Genomic DNA, 22548 nt, shown 5'->3' with positions numbered 1-22548 from the left:
AAATTGAACTGTTTTGCAGGAAATGTAGCTTTTATTGACTTGAGCACAAGTTCTTTCGTATTTTGAAGCTGTAGATGGCAAAAAGCTGGACTGACTGTTTGCCATTAGGGCTACAGTTTGATGGAAGTCTATAATAGAAAGCTATTCTAAGGTCAAAAAATGCATGCACTGCTGTTCCAAAGTGTTACATTATTCGGTATTGAGCAACTGAAAAAGAGTGGAGGTCAATTAGTCTCAATGGCCACAACACACTCCCAATATCAGAATTAATAAAAAAAATGGAAAGTCTTTAACTGAATTACATCTTATGAGTTAATGCTTTTGCAAACATCTCTTCAATTAGAAAATGTTGAGGTGTGTTTTCTGTTGGCTATCATTTGTTTTTATTCTCTTTTTTAGCACAGTAGTCAAAGCTGCATTGTTTAACTTGTGTACTATATTTCCTAATAGTTACCTTACTGTTTCGGATTTCATCTTTCTGGCCTCTGGTTAATTAAAGGGAAAAAAGACTAGTATTATTTATTTTAGTATTACTGAAAATGCATTTTGCAGATATTTATAATATTGATTATGTTTCTAATAGTCTTAATAATATTAGTAAAGTAATAATAACAAATTAGGAAATTTGCTATTTCTCATATGTAAGTCACATACGTACAGTAATGTGAATAACAAAAATGAATTATAAGACAGCCCAAAGCTACAAACCAAGCACAACAGCCCCAGCAATGCCTTTAGCAATGTTGAAAATGCATTATAGTTTTGTATGAAAAAACACTCTGGGGATAATGCAATTGCCATTGAAAACATTAGGCAGTGAAAATGTACATTGAGAAAATTCCTATTAATGGGCAGCTGAAACGCATTTTATGACAACACTAACTTGATATGCAAAGAAAAAATAAGTGCAAATTGTGCCGGGAAAGTTACAGTTAACTTAATTACATAATTGGTAATGTACTACTAATTGGAAATGATTAACTTTTTAATAATAATGCTGCTGCATTTTAGACAGGTGTTTAGCTGTATATTTTTTTCTGTTTTACAGAAATTTATCTTTTTTTCTGCTCTTAACCTCACAATTGTCACACTTTGAATTGTGTCATTAATGAGAGAACAATCATACTGTACACTGACTTTATTTACTGCAGTGGTTTCCATTGTCAGTAGTCTTTTTTTGTGTGGTTAAAGTGAGCAACAGCAGTACAAAATAATGTTGTAAGCTGAGGTTTGATAGCTAGGCCTGCTATGTGAATTGCTTCAGTCCATCGATGATCTGCAAATTCAAGGCAGGGGTTCTTAACTGCATTTTATCTCATTCGCTGTCTGTTGAGTTCATGATGCCTCATTTGTAAACTATAGGTACATGTATTTCCCATATCCTGTACTAATATTTAACACAATTCAGTTGTTATTTTGTAGTGGAATGGAAGTTGGAAGCTGAATGGCTAAGTTTACAAATACATTTTTATTGGGCACTGTTGCTTCTCACTGGATTTCATGACAACAGTTCTTAGCATCCATACTTTTAAACAAAAAAGGTTTCTGCAATTTATGTGTATGATGGGTGGATTTGTATAGAGTGAGTTAAGAGTCAGATATGATCATTGTGAAGTATGGTAGAATCCCTTATCACTCTGCTGGAAGTGGTATTCAGCAACTCTTTAAAGTGTTTGTACTTTCTTTGTATCCAAATTACAGAGATGGAAAAAAAGGTTGATTAGCAAATACCTTAAACGTGAGTGCTTATTGCTATATTCTGATTGTGTACAGAGGATATAACTATCTTACAGTACTCTGCTGGGTTCATCAAATAAACACACATTATTCAAAGAAATTATTAAGCTATTCAAATCAAATCAAACTTTCAAATACTTCAGCAGATAAAGAAATTAACTAGGAGGACTGATTAATTTGGGAATTGTGTACAAGGGCCTTGTTTTGACTGTGATCAAGGGATACAGAGCAATTAACAAGTTCTTTGCTTTATTCACTGTAGTATGTAATGAAGGCTCTTGCACATAATTGAGTAAAAACAATTGAACATGCCTTGCAGTTAATGCATTTGTTTGGAACTGGTTTCAAAAATCACCAAAATGCATGGTAGCAGGTGGATTCTTTTTAGATTAGAAATTGGAAGGGCAGAGTTTATCCTTATTAGTACTTGAACTGACCTATTATACACATTTATAAGAAGAATAACTGAATATGATATGTCACTTACCCTATTATCTTTGTCCTTCTTTTCATAACAATAAAGAATTAATATCTGAATCCAAAATTTATTATTTTCACGCACATGCACATACTGTACGGTGTCATGCAAAGATTTTAAATATCTTAGACACTTTTGGGAGTTGATTGTTATGATTGTAAACAATTTGCTAAATATCTTCACTGATGTTTCTTATAGTACTTAGGATTCTTTCACAAATATATGTCTTCAACTGTTCTGTCTTCATCCAGCTTGCTCCTGCGAACCTTCTAATTTCATCTTTCAGTAGATGTGTAATATCCATATAGAAAACACACATTTATGTATAATAGTATGGTGTAAATACCATGCAGTTGCTAGGAATTATGTGATTGAATATTAGATTTTGCCATTTCACAACACTTAGAGGGTAAGTACTGACTTGACATTTGAGTATATTATGTAAAATTTAGCCAAGTACTTGTTTCACCCTTAGTAGATATCACTATATTTGACCATTTAAATGGAATTGTGTACTTCACAAGGAACACTTTTCAGGTATATGGTTTGTGTTAAGAATATGTAGTTACTCTGAATTATTTTTATGAATGTAAATACATCCCAGTGTTAATATTTTTCTAAAGTAGGATTGAAACAGATCAGCATACTGTCTGAATTTGATGTCAGTTTAATGTACCTGTTTAAGACAGTGTTTGTGTTATATTATAAAGAGGAGACATCCCTTTATGAATATAATGTAATAATAATAATGTTTCTTTATTAGCCCTATACAATTTCTTGCATTAGGAATTCGTCTTTTCTCATACCCCAGCTTTTCTCCATGGAGACACAGACACACAGACAGGGAGAGAAGCTTGGGGTCAGTGCGCAGGGTCTGCCATTGTTCGGCGCCCCTGGAGCAGTTAGGGTTAACGAAGTAGGATTCCTCTGCCGGCCACGGGATTTGAACCGGCAACCTTCCAGTCACAGGCGCAGATCCTTAGCCACAGAGCCATCGCTCCGCCCTACTCTCTTTCTACATTATGTGTCCAAATGTTAAGTAATTTTAGATTACATGTATTTACATGACTATGCATTCAACTATAGACTAATTCACCTTGATTTATTAAAGGTTCAAACTATTAAGAAATTAAGCAAAACAACTTTACCAACAGCCATACTTTTTATACCAAAGTCCCAAATCTCATGTCTTAAACTGTGCTCCAAATTTTCAATTATATAAAATTATTCAGTCATCTACAACAGGTAAGCTAAAATCTTCACAGTCTTTTAAATAACCTTTATAAGGTAGCCTGTGATGGTATCCCAATAGTTACATGTACAGTGCCTTGCGAAAGTATTCGGCCCCCTTGAACTTTTCAACCTTTTGCCACATTTCAGGCTTCAAACATAAAGATATACATTTTTTATTTTATGTGAAGAATCACCAACAAGTGGGACACAATTGTGAAGTGGAACGAAATCTATTGGATTTTTGAAACTTTTTTAACTAATAAAAAAATGAAAAGTGGGGCGTGCAAAATTATTCGGCCCCTTTACTTTCAGTGCAGCAAACTCACTCCAGAAGTTCAGTGAGGATCTCTGAATGATCCAATGTTGTCCTAAATGACTGATGGTGATAAATAGAATCCACCTGTGTGTAATCAAGTCTCTGTATAAATGCACCTGCTCTGTGATAGTCTCAAGGTTCTGTTGAAAGCGCAGAGAGCATCATGAAGACCAAGGAACACACCAGGCAGGTCCGTAATACTGTTGTGGAGAAGTTTAAAGCCGGATTTGGATACAAAAAGATTTCCCAAGCTTCAAACATCCCAAGGAGCACTGTGCAAGCGATCATCTTGAAATGGAAGGAGTATCAGACCACTGCAAATCTACCAAGACCTGGCCGTCCCTCTAAACTTTCAGCTCAGACAAGGAGAAGACTGATCAGAGATGCAGCCAAGAGGCCCATGATCACTCTTGATGAACTGCAGAGAACTACAGCTGAGGTGGGAGAGTCTGTCCATAGGACAACAATCAGTCTTACACTGCACAAATCTGGCCTTTATGGAAGAGTGGCAAGAAGAAAGCCATTTCTCAAAGATATCCATAAAAAGTCTCGTCTAAAGTTTGCCACAAGCCACCTGGGAGACACCCCAAACATGTGGAAGAAGGTGCTCTGGTCAGATGAAACCAAAATCGAACTTTTTGGCCACAATGCAAAACGATATGTTTGGCGTAAAAGCAACACAGCTCATCACCCTCAACACACCATCCCCACTGTCAAACATGGTGGTGGCAGCATCATGGTTTGGGCCTGCTTTTCTTCAGCAGGGACAGGGAAGATGGTTAAAATTGAGGGGAAGATGGATGCAGCCAAATACAGGACCATTCTGGATGAAAACCTGTTGGAGTCTGCAAAAGACCTGAAACTGGGACGGAGATTTATCTTCCAACAAGACAATGATCCCAAACATACAGCAAAATCTACAAAGGAATGGTTCACAAATAAACGTATCCAGGTGTTTGAATGGCCAAGTCAAAGTCCAGACCTGAATCCAATCGAGAATCTGTGGAAAGAGCTGAAAACTGCTGTTCACAAACGCTCTCCATCCAACCTCACTGAGCTCGAGCTGTTTTGCAAGGAAGAATGGGCAAGAATTTCAGTCTCTCGATGTGCAAAACTGATAGAGACATACCCCAAGCGACTTGCAGCTGTAATCGCAGCAAAAGGTGGCTCTACAAAGTATTAACGCAAGGGGGCCGAATAATTTTGCACGCCCCACTTTTCATTTTTTTATTAGTTAAAAAAGTTTCAAAAATCCAATAGATTTCGTTCCACTTCACAATTGTGTCCCACTTGTTGGTGATTCTTCACATAAAATAAAAAATTTATATCTTTATGTTTGAAGCCTGAAATGTGGCAAAAGGTTGAAAAGTTCAAGGGGGCCGAATACTTTCGCAAGGCACTGTACACACCTTCAGTCCCAGTGACTGCTATCTGTGACTGGGGCAATATGACAAAATATTCACTGTTTATTTACATATGATTAAGAGAAAACATTAGAAGTTCAGTTAAGGCTGTTTCTTACAATATAACTTAGAAAATAAGCTTAAGAATAAAACAAAAACCATATACAGTATAAATTGGATAGTTTCGTAAGTTAACAAAAGTGTCTGGACATCCTTTCTTTGATATTTTGTGTGCGCACACTTCTTTTACAGCTTCTATTGTTTTCTGTATTCTGATTTTTTCTCTGTAATCTTTATGGAAAACTTTTTGCTTCTTCTTCAACACATGCAGTTTTGTGTTCTGCAGTTGATGTTAGTTTCTTCCTTGCAACATCAGTTTTGAAGTCTACAGTCTTTTGATGGGATCCATGTCAGGGGACTAAGTTAGCCAGTCCATATTGTAATCTTTTTTTCATGAATTCCTTTGTAGAATTAATAGAATGCTTAAGGTCTTTATCCATCCAGATTACAAACATCCGTCTCCAGTAAGCTTTCTAAAACTGCGTAGCATATGAAAATGCAATTTTCTTTCTTGGTGTTCAGCAGCATTTATCGATCCCTTTACAATATGAAAAGATGTCAGTGCCTGAAGTAAAACAAACCTAATTTATAACTCTGCCACCACTATGATTAACACTAGGAGGAACTTTAACTTTCTCCTCTCTAGCTCTAACATATCATGATAAAAATATATGTTGGAGTAATTTGACAATAGAATTTAGGTAAACAAATAATCATTATCAGATTCCATGAGGTATTTTCCAATTAGTTTTTACTATTAACATTGATTGGTAAAGCCTTTTTAGTCTGTTGTTCTTAAAAAATTAGCTTTTTTTGTCCATGAATAACAATCTTTAACACAGGGGTTTGTTGAATTGCAAGCTCTTAAATTTCTTGATCTTTTCTTAATTTTTGTATCATAGCTTTTGCTCTATTTTGCAGATATTGCTGGCCTGTTTGAATGATACTATTTCATGTTTTTCAGAAATCTTGCCTTTTCTTCTGAATATGTAACTAGTTGCAGTAGTTCCAGTTTCTGTTTCTTAATAATAGCCCACACATACTGTAGCTTTTCAATAATCATAGTAATTTGGTATTTTTGTAGTATGTTCTTATTTAATTTCACTGCCAGTTTGAGATTGTAGATGCACATTAGTTTTAACCATAATCATGGCAACATTTCAGCACTACTTGTATTTAGCATATTATAAAGTAATTGACTGATGATAGTCATTTTTATATATCTATTGTTTGTTTAATAAGTAAGTGTGGAGTTATTTTGGAAGTATATGCTAGACAAAACTCTGTATACATTAAAAGTTAGTGTATGCATTGCATATGATACTGTATATAGTTTTACTGTGTACATTATTGCAGTTTGTTGAAGTTGTGTCTTTAGTTTCTTAGGCTGCTTTTCTTAATATTTCAGATATATTTATATATTTAGATATAAATTTTAGATTTAGATATAAATATAACAATAGATATATTTTTATATATCTATTGTTTGTTTAATAAGTAAGTGTGGAGTTATTTTGGAAGTATATGCTAGACAAAACTCTGTATACATTAAAAGTTAGTGTATGCATTGCATATGATACTGTATATAGTTTTACTGTGTACATTATTGCAGTTTGTTGAAGTTGTGTCTTTAGTTTCTTAGGCTGCTTTTCTTAATATTTCAGCATTAAAACAATTTATTTAATGTTTAATTTATATTATGTATATATAATGCTATTGCAATTTTACCTTCAAAATGACTTCATCACAGTTAATGAATACATAATAATATGTCAAAGATGCTATCCTGGAGAAGAACCCAAAAGCCTTCAATTTAAAACTTTTAAATTATTATTTTTTGAAAATTTGAAACTTTTAATATCATTAAACATAATAGATAGAAGAGAGAGAAACTCTGCATTCTAAATTTTCACTGAGACAAATTGTCCAGCTCTTTGAGTTACTCAATTTGATGTCTATCAGTTATACTTCAGCATACTGTGTATTTTAAACACATTATAGCTGAATGTTTGATTTTTATGACCTACTCTCTTAACACCTTTTTCATGTCTTTTTATTGTCCCACTACAGAAAAGCCCTACAAGAGGGTTTCAAAGTAGTTTTACCCAATTTGTGTCTTAAGAATATTATTCATATGACCACATTACTTTAGGATTTGAAAGGCCATACTGTATTTGTAAAGAAAAATTAAAAGTGAATAAAGAGCTTGATTATTAAGTTTATATGACATAACAATTTCAAGAAAATTGACTAGTTTATATGACTAGATAAATAGCTTTTTAAAAACGTCATTTTTATAACAATGAATAATCTGTAAACGTAAATGTACAGTGTGCTTAGTTTCACAAACATTGTTGAAAGCCTAAATGAATTAAAGAAGTTCAGAAATTTAAGAAGAAAAGTGGTAAAAATTGTTTCAATATTAGGAGAGTTGTAGGTCAAATGGATCTCTGTGCAAAGAAAACTTCTGATGGTGTAATGTTTCACTTGTGGGAGCTCGAAGAATGTACCCGCTGTCACTCTGTGGCAGAAAATATAAAGTAGCTCTCTGTTTTCTCCAAAGATATCCCACCTGGAGTGCGTCTGCCAAAACAAGAGTGAGGTTGTGAAGGAGCTCCAGCAGACTCAGGAAAACACCTTTAGTAAGCTGGCAGACCAAGTCAGAGAGAGGGAGACCGCCTGGAAAAAGCAGAAGAAAGACCTGGAGCACCATTACACCAGTCTGATCGGGGAAGTTCATGCCAGGGCCCAGGTATAGTACAGTTTTCTTTCTGAACGGATGCTTCACTTTACAGACCCGCTCTTCTTTAAGAGCACAGCAAACCCATTTGTTTTTGTGTTAGCTTGCATAGGAGAATCACAGAGAGCTTTGTGTATAATAATAATCAAAAACATGTGAAATAAATACATTTTGTTTTTGTCTGGCCTGAATTTGCGATAATGGGATATTGTTTTTTTAAGTAGACTTTTAGCAGTTCAGAAAAGTTGTCCCTTAAGTAACAGTGTCCCTTAAGTAACAAATCTGGCTAATTATTCTAAAGTGAATGTTATACCAGCATGTCACATCTTGGGTTTCTGACACAGTTTGGTTTTTTTTTTCCCAAGTTGTTCTTTATAAGCAAAGATCGTTGAGGTTTGAAACTTGGTGGCCCGTGTTATGCCATCTCTCTGCTACAACTCAAGTTCACAACAAAGTTCACATGGTTGGCCACCTCTTGAATCTGGCAAAAACAAAACACTTGAACAACTTCTCAGACGACAATGTGAGGCCAATTAAGGCAAAACTAAGTAAACATAAAGTGTAAGTGAAAGCTGTGTTGTCTGTCAAAATTGTTCATGGCAAATTGCTACTCCAAACAACATTGCTGTCAAAAGGTAATTAAATTCAAAGTGTGGGTAATTTACATACATTGTGTATTGGTGGTTTCTGAATGTGATTGAATGACTGTAAAACAAAAGAAAACAACCATTTGAATGTTGGAAATAACTTCTGTAAATGCCATATACTGTCTATAGGGCACTATTCAAAATACCAGAAGATCCTTTTGTAAATCTCTGCTTATTTAGTTCTGCATATTCCATGTGAAACTGGTCTTGTTTTCTGTTGAGTTTTGAAAAAGGTGAATAAAAAAGTAGTAAAAAAGTAGTAAAAAGTAAATGCAGGTTTGACAATTCCTTATGAATCAAAGGAACAGTTTATACCATTTTTGAAAGAAACTGGCAACCAGATTTAACTTGTCATCCACAGTGTTTCATCTCTTGATGATTCAGGTCAGTCCTGAAAGGCCCAAGAGATCTTCAGCGTTTACCGATTTGCTTCGCTGGCTAAAAAAAAGATCTGCAGTGGGACTGAACACATTTGATTTTCAGTCTGCTTCACTCAAATCCTGGTAGCAGTTACAAAATGCTGCTGAAAACTAGTTGAAAAGGGAAAATAATAGGATGCTCAATGTACAATTTTTTATCTACCGTACTGGAAAAGACTAAACATTCTGTCACATATATTGTTTTAAGGAATGATATGTCATTGCTAACATAAAAAAAAGCCCATGTTTTGTGGGGACATATTAGAGATATCGGTGGGACAAAGCAGTCCTCAGGAATGGTCAATCCATCAGAGTAGGGATCTGTTAACTAATGGAAATCTAAATGCAGTTCATTTCCTTTCAGCACTTTACACTATTACTTTTGGTATACTGTATGTCACAAAAATGTTAACGGAGTAAAACTGAACTGGGATTCTTTCTAGTTTGCTTTCTTTGCTTGCTTATTATTAATAAAAAATAAAACTTACAAGTGGATAAGATTTTCAAAATAATATGAGACTTAGAAACTGCATTTTCTTTAGACATTGTTGCTGCCAGCTATCACTAGAAGACATTGTAATGACTATTGAACCCTGACATTAACATTTTTATATCTTTTGGATCAGGGAAAATTCAGTTTGAAATGCATCTGGGACTTGGTAATGATACACATCGATTCTTTAGAATGCATTTGTGAGCAATGTCAACATGGTAACAATGAAAACTGATATGGACTTGAGGTTTGCAAAGATTCAAAATTATTTTTGGTCATACAGCTGTAAAATGCCTATTTATAATGTTTGTGCAGTTTGCCCTCTAGACTTTAGAACATAAATACCCATGTTGATGTTGCTGGCCAATTATCAATGTGTTCTAGTTTTAAAATGAAATAGTTCTTGTGTCTAAGAGGTGCTTCTTGAACTACAGTATGTGCTGATATTGAAGTATACGCTTCATGATGTCTTTTACACATCCATCACTTAAGTATTACTGTATATAGAAGTTTTCATGAAGTCTCGTGTGGCCTAAAACTTATTTTTGAGGTTATTTTGTGTGATTGTCTGAAGCTATTAGAGAAATCCGTTGAGTGATTAAAGATCTAAAGATCTATTTCAATGAATTAGACTCATAATTCCATGCTCAGTGTCCTTTCAACATCCCTTCACAGAAATGGCAGAGAGTGGCAGAGGAAAACGAGGAAAAGGTGGCTGGAATGGAGAAGATCCGGGATCAAATGGCTTTGGATCTTGCCCACTTTCAAAAGCTCATGCACCAAATGCAGAGGGAGAGTGACACTCTCTTGGCTGCCTGTGCCCTACTGGCAGGAGCCCTGTACCCACTCTTCTGGCAGCTTTGTGCCCTGTCAAGCCAAAAGAACCTCTTACTAGAGCAGGTTGATGCCAGTGAGGCCTTTAAAAGCGAGATCCAGACCTTGGTGCTGGCTTTAACAGCAGAGAATGAAACCCAGCTACCTACTGAGGGCAAAAGGAAGCAGGCCAAAAGGCTTGTGTGTGTTTTCCGTAAGACTGTTATAGCTGTGATTGCAGCCAACCGCTTCCAGAAATTTGGACAGGACTCGAGGCATCTCTTCACATGGGTCCAGGGTTTCAACAGCTTCCCAGCTTTAGCTGTTTGTGCTGGAGGAGCAAAGTCAGGAGCACGTTCATCTGGTAGGTATATGAATATAAGGGCACTGGTCTTGCCCCCTTCTGAAGAGTTTTTAATCAAAACTTTTTTTCTGAGCAATAAATCAATTGCTTTTTCAATCTGGTAGTATAATAATAATAATAATTGCTTACACTTATATAGTGCTTTCTGGACACTCCACTCAAAGCGCTTTACAGGTAATGGGGACTCCCCTCCACCACCACCAATGTGCAGCATCCACCTGGATGATGCGACGGCAGCCATAGTCCGCCAGAACGCTCACCACACACCAGCTATCAGTAGGGAGGAGAGCAGAGTAATGTAGCCAGTTCATTGAGGGGTATTATGATTATTATCATGATTGGTAAGGGCCAATGGGAAATTTGGCCAGGACACCGGGGTTACACCCCTACTCTTTTTGAGAAACGCCCTGGGATTTTTAATGACCACAGAGGTCCTTGGTTTTACGTCTCATCCGAAGGACGGCGCCTGTTTTACAGTATAGTGTCCCCGTCACTATACTGGGGCATTAGGACCCACATGGACCGCAGGGTGAGCGCCCCCTGTTGGCCCCACTAACACCTCTTCCAGCAGCAACCTTAGTTTTTCCCAGGAGGTCTCCCATCCAGGTATTGACCAGGCTCACACCTGCTTAGCTTCAGTGGGCTGCCAGTTGTGAGTTGCAGGGTGATATGGCTGCTGACGAATGTATGACGTCAGCAGCCGCTGTATGACGAAATGCCGTTAGAATATCACTGACAGTTTTAAAATAGTATCAAACCATTTTATATTAATCCACAGATTTTAAATATCATTGAAGTTAAACTTTTGACTAATCCATTTTCCCTGAGTACTCTGGCTAAATCAAAGGTTTATCTTGATGTGTTTGTTTTAGGGCAGGAGAAAGAAGAGCGCCGTAGAAGCCAAGCCCTGAGGTGGCTCACCAGCAGAGATTTGCTGACCATAGTTCTTAGTTGTGTGGGAGATCTTCAAGATATGGTTTCAAAAACAGGTAGGCTAAATACGTTACATATTTCTGCCTTTGGTTTTTGAACTCTTAAAAGAAACTGCTTAGTATAATTAATTTGATTTGTTTGCCAGGACAAGAAATTCTTTAAAGAACAGCAGCATCTTTCTTGTAGTTAATGATTTTCTAACAGCTTCTGACTTGGTGTCACTGTTCTTTTTGATACATTCCGTTTGAATTGCACTGAGAATTATCTACTGATCATCACTGGTACTGTACTTCCCTTCTCTACATACCACACCCTCAGGGTATTCCACTGAGTTTTGTACATGGACAGTTGCTATTTCGTATTTATGTGATGCATCTTGATTGAATTATATAACCTCATGGACTGGGCTTTCATCATTATGCTAATGACTCATAGATTTACTCAGAAACCAAATAAAAAACTACTGTTGCACTTGTGTCTGTCTGACATTAAGATACGGATACATCTGATCTTGCTTAGGCTAAACTGAGTTATCATAAGCAACATTTATGATAACTGTCTTAATATTATAGTCTTCTAATGCATTTTATAATCACGTTTTGCAAGGTATTGTTGCTGTTTTTGGTTGGTACTGTATTTTTAAAAATCCAGAATAAAAATTTAACAAAATTAATCTTCTAATTAATCATTTAATCTTCAAACAAAGATTGTTGCCAGGACTCTTGTATTTCAGTTCTGAGTTCTCTGCTGTAATTAGAATTTGTGAGCTGAAATCTGGACAACAGACAAACATTCTTCATTATCTGCAATAATTCATCTTTTATATAAATGTAGGTTACACGCAGAACTAAAATTAAATAGCAGGGACGATATGTTAATAGAAATAATGAATTGGTAAGACATCTTTTAATATCTTCAATTTGACGGTTAAAAAACATTGAAAATGCAAACATATTACTTCTGTGTAAGCAACAAGCAAGTTATTCAAGTATAATGTAACATGGCGTGTGGTGTCAGTGTAGGTATACAGTAGCAGGTATAGTAGGTATTGTGCATGTGTTAAATCTTTGATTTGTGCATGGTTCTACTGGTGTTGGTGTCTGGCTATTTCTGACATGAGCATTGCTGGATGAATAATTTAGTGCTTTTACAGCAATCCTTACACTGTCAGAGTTCAGGTAGTGCACTACTTGTCTTAGCTACCTGCTGTATTGCACTCACACTGTGGGAATATGTCTCAAAGATGTGTTGCTTTGTCTGCTTGGGTGGATTTGTTTTTAATCTGCCCAGTGTTGTTCCAACCACCCCCTCCTTTAAAGTGGTCTGGGACCCCAAAAGAACATAATTCTTGTGTGTTTTAGTAATAAAAAGCACAGCACTTTTATTAATAATTAATAGAGATTTAAAGCCAAAGGTTGAATTGTGATGTGTAAAAATCTGTCAGTTTCATCGTGGGTGTCGGGGAAAAAAAACAACTTTGGAATGGATATTATCTGTAGAGAACAAACAAAGAATGAAACAGAATGTCTTGCATCAAAAGAGCCTATCCTGTGAGTTATTTTTAAGTGAATTGTCAAAGAAAAGTTTCCTATTGGAGTTCGTGGAAAATTCCAGATTTAGATATGTGATTAAAGGAACAGTTACAGAAAATGCTAAGCAGCAGAATGATTTTACAAGAATGGATTAAGGTTCCTGCTAAACAAAATGTCATGCAGTAATCTTAATAGCATTCTGCAAAAGTAAAGTCATATTTATCAGAAATGTTTTTTTTTTAAATCAATTAAAAGGTTCTAGCATTGCTGAGAAGGAATTACTCCAGGCTTTGGTTTCCATTTCACATCACTGATGTTTGATTAGACTGAGTTCTGGAGATTGAGATGGGCTATAGGGAACATTTATTTTGTGTGCTCTTAATCACTTCTTTATCAATCTGAATGTATGTTAGGTCATTATCATGCTGGTTTGATCATTTTAGGCTAGGCTTAAGATTCATAGTGTAGAGAATCAGTTGTTTGGCCTAAATATCCTGGCATTGGGGCTCATGATTCACCCTATTTTAACAGGCACTTCAGGACCTGTAGATCAAAACAACTTCAAAACATAATAGTCCCCCATATCATATTTCACAGTGGGCATGACCACCAGTCACCTTTTACATCAAATGTAAAACTGAAGTTTAAAACACTCAGTTTTGACTTCTTCTGATCACAAGGCAGTTTGGCATTTTTGAATTAGCTATTTAGGTTCTTCACCTTCAGAAGAGGCAACCCAGCCATGAATGCTACATATTCATGCAGGTAATATTGACGGCTAAACATTTTATATCCTGAAGCTTTGCAGAGTGTATTTAAAATTTCCAACTGTTGGGTTTATGGTTTCCTTCCAAACCACTTGATTCACAGCCCATTTTGGCAAGATACACATGTATTCTGTTCCTCACAGGGTCCCTGATATACCAGGACAATAAAATTTATTTATACTGTACACAATGGTGGTAGATTCAATTTTTCTGATTTCTTTTATTGCTGTCCCCCATCAAGCGGAGGTCAATGGCCACTTGCCTGCAGTACCTCATAGACCTGTTCAAACCTAAGCATGATGATTCCTGCTGCTACTAAATGTCTTCTTTATATTACCTCCTTTTATAGTGCAAGGAAAAAGGAAACTTTCTCAGCTCTCTGTATACTACTAGATACTTCCATTATAGTTCCGAAATGCAAATTGTTAATGTTTTTGTTTAATTGAATTTAAAAATGCTTAGAGGTGTGAACAAATGTGATCCTTGTATGTTCTGGAATTAATTTATTTATTTCTGACTTTGTCTTGCTCTGTGCATTTCTACAATGAAGACAGTACAATATTTTTAGATTTGTTGTAAGCAGGGCACATTCAATCTATAGCTCATTGTGTTATATTTTATCAGGATTTATGAATAAATCTGCTGGGCAGTGTAAATTATACAGGCTAGACATTTTGGACACTCATGTGAATACAGACTTAAGCTGAAGAAAAAGCTTACTAATTAATCATTATGATTATTAATGTGTTTCTGAGAAAGAAACGTGCAGGTACAGCAAAGTAAGAATTAACTAGATTGACAGTACTTTTAATTCCAGTGCAGTTATCAACTTCACTGGCCCTAACAGGAGATAAACAATTCAGGTTGCAGGGAACCTGATATATTTGAAACTCAATCATAATTCTGTAACTGGGGAATATGAATGAAACAGTCAAAGAAAATGAAAACTCCTGTGCCCCTGGAGCAGTTCCTGTTATCCCTTTGGCCACGGAGGTCAACATCCTGTGACTTTGGCTATTTGATTTTTCCTTAAATATTCATCTTAACCAGATTTTTTTTCAATGCTTAGATTAAAATGGGGGCTAACTAAATGCAGATCTTATTTTGGAGAAATGTACAAGAAAAAAGCAGCTGATCGCTTGTTGTTATATTTCATTTTAATGTGAAGAGATATTGAAATCTTAGAACAGAAAATGTATTTTTCAGATATGCACTCTCTATTTTTCCTCTAGTTGGAATTTTATAGCACTCAGTCAAACTGGAGTATTAAATGAAGAGAGGTGCAATGTGAGGAAAGTCGCATAGTTTTACTCATAATTGGCAGTTCCTCTGAGAGATATGGCATAAGCAAAGCCATTTTTGTGCCCTCTGTGGGTCTGAAGTAAAGATCTTAAAGATGTATGACTGACCTAAAAAAGCAGTTCTGCTTTAGCCAGTGACACTTGCACCAAAATGTGAAATGCTGAGTTCTGAATGCTAGCAAAAGCTGCTGTTAATTAACTGTAAGAGCCAACAGTGCTAATTGCAGATAGCAGTGATGGTACTATATAATAAAATGTATACTTAATATTTGCAGAAATGTAAAAAATGTTTAAATTTTTTAAACTTTAAAGAAGAAAGAGAAACACTAAAATTGTTTGTGTTATGTAACCGTCTTGTAAGGGAATTAAAAAATAATTTATATCAATCAATTCAACTTTATTGTCATTAAACTTACACAGGTGCATAGTATAATGAAAAGTGTTTCTCATTAGTCACTCAGGTGCAGTATATAAATAGGGCAGAAGATAAGACAATAGACAGTTACACAATAGCAATAACAGTAACATGTAATAACATAACATAAATAACATGTAATCAAGTAATCAAAACTGTGCAAAATTCCCCAAACAGAGAAAATATAACAGGACAAAAACAGTGCAAGGTAATTCTTGGAACAGTGCAAAAAATAGTATGGTTAAAAGTAGTATGGTTAATTAATAAATATTAAATATTATTATGCCTGTTACAGTTTTACTGGGCTATCGAGGGGACAGTACAATTTCGGCTTACATGTGTGTGTGGTGGTGTAGGAGTACAGTCATTGTGGGTACAGGAGGACGTTTGGAGAGATCATAATAAGGTGGAAGGGAGTGGGGGCGTCACCAACTTGACAGCTCTGGGGAAGAAGCTATTTTGGAGTCTAGTTATGTGCGACTGGAGTGACCGGAACCTTCTGCCAGATGGTAGGGGAATAAACAAGTTATGACTGGGGTGAGTGGGGTCAGACATAATTTTGGTGGCTTTTTTCAGACTCCTGGTGTTGTATATTTCCTGGATGGATGGTAAGGCACTGCCGATGATGTGTTGGGCAGTTTTGACCACCCGCTGTAGTGCCTTACGGTCGGATGCGGTGCAGTTGCCGTACCAGACTGTGATGCAGCTGGTCAGTATGCTCTCCACCGTACATCTGTAGAAGTTGGTGAGGATCAGTGGATGTAGGTGTATTTTCTTCAGCCTTCTCAGGAAGTACAGCCGCTGTACTTCCTGAGAAGTATATTCATGTTTATTATATTCATGTTTATTAAGGTAGTAAGTTCTTTTTAATTTTTTGTTAGACAGAGTTTTTAGTCTGTATATTTTACTGTCATTTAACAGTATATTTGCATTTGAATGCTATGATGTTTTTTTATTTCTTTTGAATGGAATGCATGATATTTTGTGTTCAGAATAAAATTTCTATTTATAAGCGTAGAATATCCAAAATAGTTCAGTTCTATTAATTCATAAATCCCTTTTTAATATCAGTTTTGCTTTGTCATTGGAACAGATTTTCATTGCTTTTCAAAACATCTGTGTAAATTGTGACTTAATTAGGCATTGCACAGTGGCATGAGGTTTATTTTATTTATTTGTTTTGTAAGCAATTTTGAATTTCAAGTTTAACGAATGGTCTTTAATGCTTGATGGAGTTTGCTACTTGCATATTGAAATTTCAAGTAAGATGCCACAGTACATAAATGCTCTTATGTTCCTGTAATTCCCTCTTCCTCCATGGTATGAATTCTCCTTGCACTGAATGTAATTCTCAGTGCTGATTGCTGAACAAATAATGAATGAATCCATCAATAATCACTTCAGAAGGAAACTGCATGATTATTGATTTAATATGGAGTAGAGTAGGGAGCTGTGTCAGTATGTGAGCTGCAAAAGGGAAAATATAAGATAATTCCTCTTTGAAAAGTAAGAAAAATGTTTCGGCTTCATCCTTTTCTGATACTTTCCTTTCAATTTAATGATGTTCTCATTTTTTTTTTTCATATGTTGGCTGAAAGTTGTTTACATCTTTGAATTCCAGGTGGGTTCTTAAGAATATAATTGACCAATGAGTGTCTGATAAGAGAAAATGCAAAGACTGTGGTGCCCCTATAAAAAATTAAAAGATCATTTTAGCTAACCACAACATCAGAGGCCAGTGGACAGGGAAAAGAGGACAAGTCACCCATGGGATCCAAGAGTGGAGGAACTGCCAGAGGCTCCATTTGACTTTGAAGCAATGAGTTTAAAGGGATGTGTTCACAAATGATAGCACCCCTCCATTGAAGTGATTTCAGCAGTAGTCACTTTCAGGGCATTGCCTTGAGCTCTGGACTGATGTGCTGTCAGATCTGGACTAGTAGGGAGAAGGTCCCACTATGTGCTCTGCCACTGTTATATTGATGTTGTGACTCTGATCAATAGGTTGGCTAGGAGCTAGTTGCTGACCTTGCTGTGATGGTTTTAAAAGCCGAGAGCTGGTGAAATGAGCCTTTGCTGAGTTGTAAAGCTGCTCTTGTGACTAAGGTAAATAAGGGAAAATACAATTTCATGTGCCTAATTTCATTTATGTGATGCTTCTTTAGAAGGCCATGAAAGAAGATGCTAACTGAAAAACCGAACCATAAATACAGAGAAAACGAACTGACTTTGTGCTAACTAAGTGAATCTTCCTAGGTCAAAAAGGAGCTGATACATCCTTAACAGGACTAAATATTCCACTGAGGGCTGAATATCTTTGTTTTGCCTCTTTTTTTAGCTCACATGATGAATGATTCTGCCCTGGTTTTGTTTTAAGTTGATTAATGATACATAGCTGTGGAGTCTTTGCAACACATTAATAGGTTATTGATAGGTAATTTAAAAAAATAGGTTTTTGATTTAGAACTTAACACGCTCACTCAAGTTTTAATTACTCTTTGCAAATGCAATGCTGAGTTATTCCTTTATTGTTAATGAAAAATAATTATAATAATGAAAGATGTTTAGATTTATTAAAAGTTCATAGTGGTAATATAGACTTAGCCCCTTCCTTTATTAATTTAGAATCACCATGTTTTTGATGTGCACTCTAGTTCACATCATTCACTTATTATTTACATGAAGCTGAAATGAATTGTCAAGAATCACACATACAGTTGTGAGAAAATGTTTGTGAACCCTTTGGAATTATCTGGATTTCTGCATGAATGGCTCCTAAAATGTGATTTTATCTTCATGTAAGTCATAATAAATAAAGACAGTCTTATTTAACAAACAACTCACACAACATTTTACATTTTCATATCTTTATTGAACAAATGGTTTAAGCAATTAAGGTCATTGTTGGAAAAAGTATGAAAACCTCTAGGATAATGCCATCTTGAAAAGAGGGTAATTGGACTTAGGTATTCCACTCAATCAGTAAGGTGTTCCAATGAATTCATGTGTGGGTTTGACCTGCCCTGCCGTATAAAAAAATCACACAATTCTGGTTGCCTGCTCTTCACAACAGAATTCTGTTGAAGTGCAATATGGTCTGATCAAAAGAGATTTCAGAGGACCTCAGAAGAAGAGTTATTGAAGCTCATAAGACTGGAAAGGGTTACAAAAGGATTTCTAAAGACTTGGCAGATAGTTTAGAAATGGAAGAAATTCAGCACCGTCCTACAAAGATCAGTGCAAAGGCATGCCGTAGAATCCTCAAACAGATGACAAAGAACCTTAGGGTGACAGCTAAGAATCTGCAGGCATCTCTTGCACTTGATAACGTCTGTGTTCATGAGTCTACTATAAGAGTGGTGTTCATGGGAGGTTACCACGGAAGAAACATCTGCTCTCCAAAATAAACATTGCTGTCCAACTCATGTTTGCTGAAGACCACCTGGATGTTCCGCAGCATTACTGGGACAATGTTCTGTGGACAGATGAAATAAAAATTGAACTTTTTGGTAAATGTACACAGCTTTATGTTTGGAGAAAACAAAACGCTGCATACTGACATCAAAACCTCATCGCAACTGTGAAGCATGGTGGAGAGAGTAAAATGGTGTGGGGCTGCTTTGCTGGACAGCTTGCAATCATTGAGGGACCAATGAATTCCAAGTTGTATCAGGAAATTTTACAGCAGAATGTCAGGGCGTCTGTGATCTCAAAAGACGTTGGGTCATGCAACATGACAATGATCCAAAACACAAGAGTAAATCAACAACAGAGTGGCTCACAGAGAAGAAATTCTGTATTTTAGAATGGCCAAGTCAGAGTCCGCTCAAGCAAGACATCCCACAAATATCGATAAAATGAAACAGTTTAGAGGAATGGGTCAAAATACCTCCTAACCGCTGTGCAGGTCTGATCAGCAGCTACAGAAAGTGTTTGTTTGAGGTTATTGCCAATAAAGGCGGTTCCACTACCTACTAAATATAAGGGTTCACATACTTTTTCCATCAATGACCTTGATTGTATAAACCATTTGTTTAATAAATATATGGCAGTGTAAAATGTTGTTTGTGTTGTTTGTTAAATAATAATAATTTATTATTATGACTTAGATGAAGATCAGATCACCTTTTTGGAGCCATTCATGCAGAAATCCATATAATTCCTAAGGAATTCCTATAATTCACAAACTTTTTCTCACAACTGTATAAGGATGTGCTTTTTCATCCTTTGCATATCTAGTGGTCAGGTTGGATTCTAGAATCAGTGCAGGTATGTTGTCTTTGATTATAATACTGCAAAAAAGAAAATACTGTACAAGTAGTTTTGATTTCAAAACAAGCTGATGGTTGTCGGTGGCTTTTGTTAAATAGGGATGAAGAACATATTGAATATAATAAAACCAGCATTAACTCAGAACATATTGAATAGAACACAACCTGATCTGTATTTCATTATTTTAATAGAATTTTTTATAATTTAGTATTGATAGAGCATAATTAATAACACAGAGCTATTAACCATATACAGTACATTGTGCTGTAATGGAATGTTTCTGTAAATTTCTAAAAAGAACACCTAATTTTTCTTTACTTAAATGGATTTACACTTGAATTAAAAAAAATGTTAGTGTATTCTAAGTATAAGACCCAATTGATGTGGTTTCCTGTAAACCCAGGCCCAAACAGATTACCTTTCTTGACCTCACTTGCTGCTTTTCATTCTGTTTCTTTGACACTGGGCTACACATGTAAAGAAGCAGTACAATACGGACAATAAAATAAAGAAAAATAGTGTACACATAGATTTTATGTTATTGTTGATATAGAACAATTACAGAATTAAATATATTGAATGATGCTTAAGTCTCCGGTCCGTGGTTAAACACTTAAGATTTCGCATTTGAAGAAGAAATACTATAGAAATTAAAATATTTTTAAATTTCTATGTCAACATATGTAATGTGTGTGGAATCAGACGTAGTTTTACTTTGCCTTTTGTGTTGTGAGAAGAGTTGATTTTCTTCCCTGATTTCATGGAGTGGTTATGTGTGCACAGTCTTAATTTTCAAAAGGATCACATAGGATTGCAGTATGGCTCAGGCTTTCCAACATATCGCTGCAGAATATTTGGGACATCCTTGCCGTGTGTGTGAAACAGCACATCTTTGCTTGAGAAAAGCAGTCTATAAATCGCCTGTAATACACCAGCCCCCAAAGTACCCACTAAGTACTTAAAGTATTTACAGCTTCAGGTTCACCCAGCTCCCATCTCTTATCCCTCTAGATTACATATAAGACAACATATGACAGATAAGGGCCTGTCTGAGGGCTTCAAGAAATAAATGCCTCGGCGTTTATGAAATCATAAATAAAACCCATTAAATTTATCTCAAACACTAATTAGTATTAAGTGTGCCTACAATTTTATTTATCAACTTCAGACACAATTAATAATTACAGCTCTGAGAAAGCCAGCAATAAGCTGCACATGTTTGGTGTGTTGAGGCCATAAACCCATTACATACACAAGATGATTACCTGGGCCCGATAGGGAAATAAGTAATTGTGCCTGTAAAATTTTAATTGCCCCAGAATGCAAGCTAAATTATAGCACCTTGATTCCAGACATAAATAGTATGGCAAGAGGGAGCGATGAACTAAATCATGAGCTGTGAGACATGGTGTTACTGCAAAGCCCTCAGTTATAACTTGGAAGGAGCAATGTCTTTTCTGTGACATTAAATTAAAAGGCTAGAGATGGATCTTTTCACTGTGTTTCTGAACCCTGCTGATTGAAAACCTAAGGAGGTTCTTTGCAGATTTTCTGCTTCTATAGGCAGGGTGAATTTACACATTAAAATGTATAAAATCTGAAGTTGCTGTAGTTTTTAATCTGGTTATATCCTGTTTTATATCCTGTTTTGTTTATCCCTTTGCTCTTCTCCATTTGCAATTCCATTCAAAAATATTTTTGTAAAATAAAAAAAATACACCAACAATAATAATAAAAAGGCTGTAGTAGTTCAGGTAGGTAGCTGCGTCAGCATGCATAGGCTGCAAAGGAACAAGTAATAGGTTTATTCCATGCTGAAAAAAAAGAAGAAAGACCTCACACCTGAAGAAGGCTCCACAGCCGAAACGTTATGTTTTCTTTCTTCTTTTTTTCAGCATGGAATAAACCTATTACTTGTTCCTTTGATAATAATAAACATATAGGTACAGGGTCACAAAATTGGATTTCTTGGGACCAAGGACAAAACAGATTTCAGGCTTTTCTGATATTCAGACAATAAATACTAGAAATACTTTCTATAAATAACAGACTTCCTATAAATATATTTTAAGGTAGTTAGATAATGAATAATAATTTAATACAGTGTTTATGTTTATATTTATATTGTATCCAGAAGTATTACATGCATTACATGTGGATGGCAGGGCTGGAGGTACTGGCTTTATGAGAATCTTGGGTGTACTGTGCAGAAGATGACCTGGCAGCTGGATTGTCTGCTATTGATGTAGTGATTTCATTTGTGACACTTTCTTAAATAAGCTAGTTTATATGACGTTTGGGGAATTTTGTTTTTAGAATCTTCAGTTTCTTAGACAAGCAAAATTTGTTAGTCCCTTCTGAAGTTGTGATGTTTAATTACCTTGATCAGATTTTCACGACGATCATGTGATGTACAGTGCATGATGGCTGCAGCTCTCTGATCTCTTTTATCCTCAGTCCCCAAGCTTTCAGTTTAGTTCTATCAATTTAGTTTTGTTGTTGCTTGCCTCCACTTTGTTGACTTTGTGATTAATTCTAGACAGTAGGACAATTTTACCTGTTTTCCTTCATGGCATTAACTTGGAGAGTTTAAAATATCAATTAATATAGTATGAATTGTTTGTA

The 22548-nt window shown here is 35.7% G+C and overlaps 1 protein-coding gene across 1 annotated transcript in view; it reads left to right on the top strand.

The window, feature by feature from the left end:
- The window catches only part of ccdc171 (coiled-coil domain containing 171), a 157308-nt gene that overhangs the window by 57204 nt on the left and 77556 nt on the right, over positions 1-22548 (top strand). Inside the window, exons 15-17 of the mRNA XM_088627030.1 lie at positions 7791-7979; positions 10202-10703; positions 11576-11692. Of these exons, the coding sequence (XP_088483156.1) occupies positions 7791-7979; positions 10202-10703; positions 11576-11692 (808 nt within the window). The remainder of the gene's footprint in view (positions 1-7790; positions 7980-10201; positions 10704-11575; positions 11693-22548) is intronic.

The sequence above is a fragment of the Lepisosteus platostomus genome, chromosome 1, assembly GCF_059453375.1.
Source record: "Lepisosteus platostomus isolate fLepPlt1 chromosome 1, fLepPlt1.hap1, whole genome shotgun sequence".
Lineage (NCBI taxonomy): Eukaryota > Metazoa > Chordata > Actinopteri > Semionotiformes > Lepisosteidae > Lepisosteus > Lepisosteus platostomus.
This window is presented reverse-complemented; position numbering and strand designations above follow the sequence as displayed.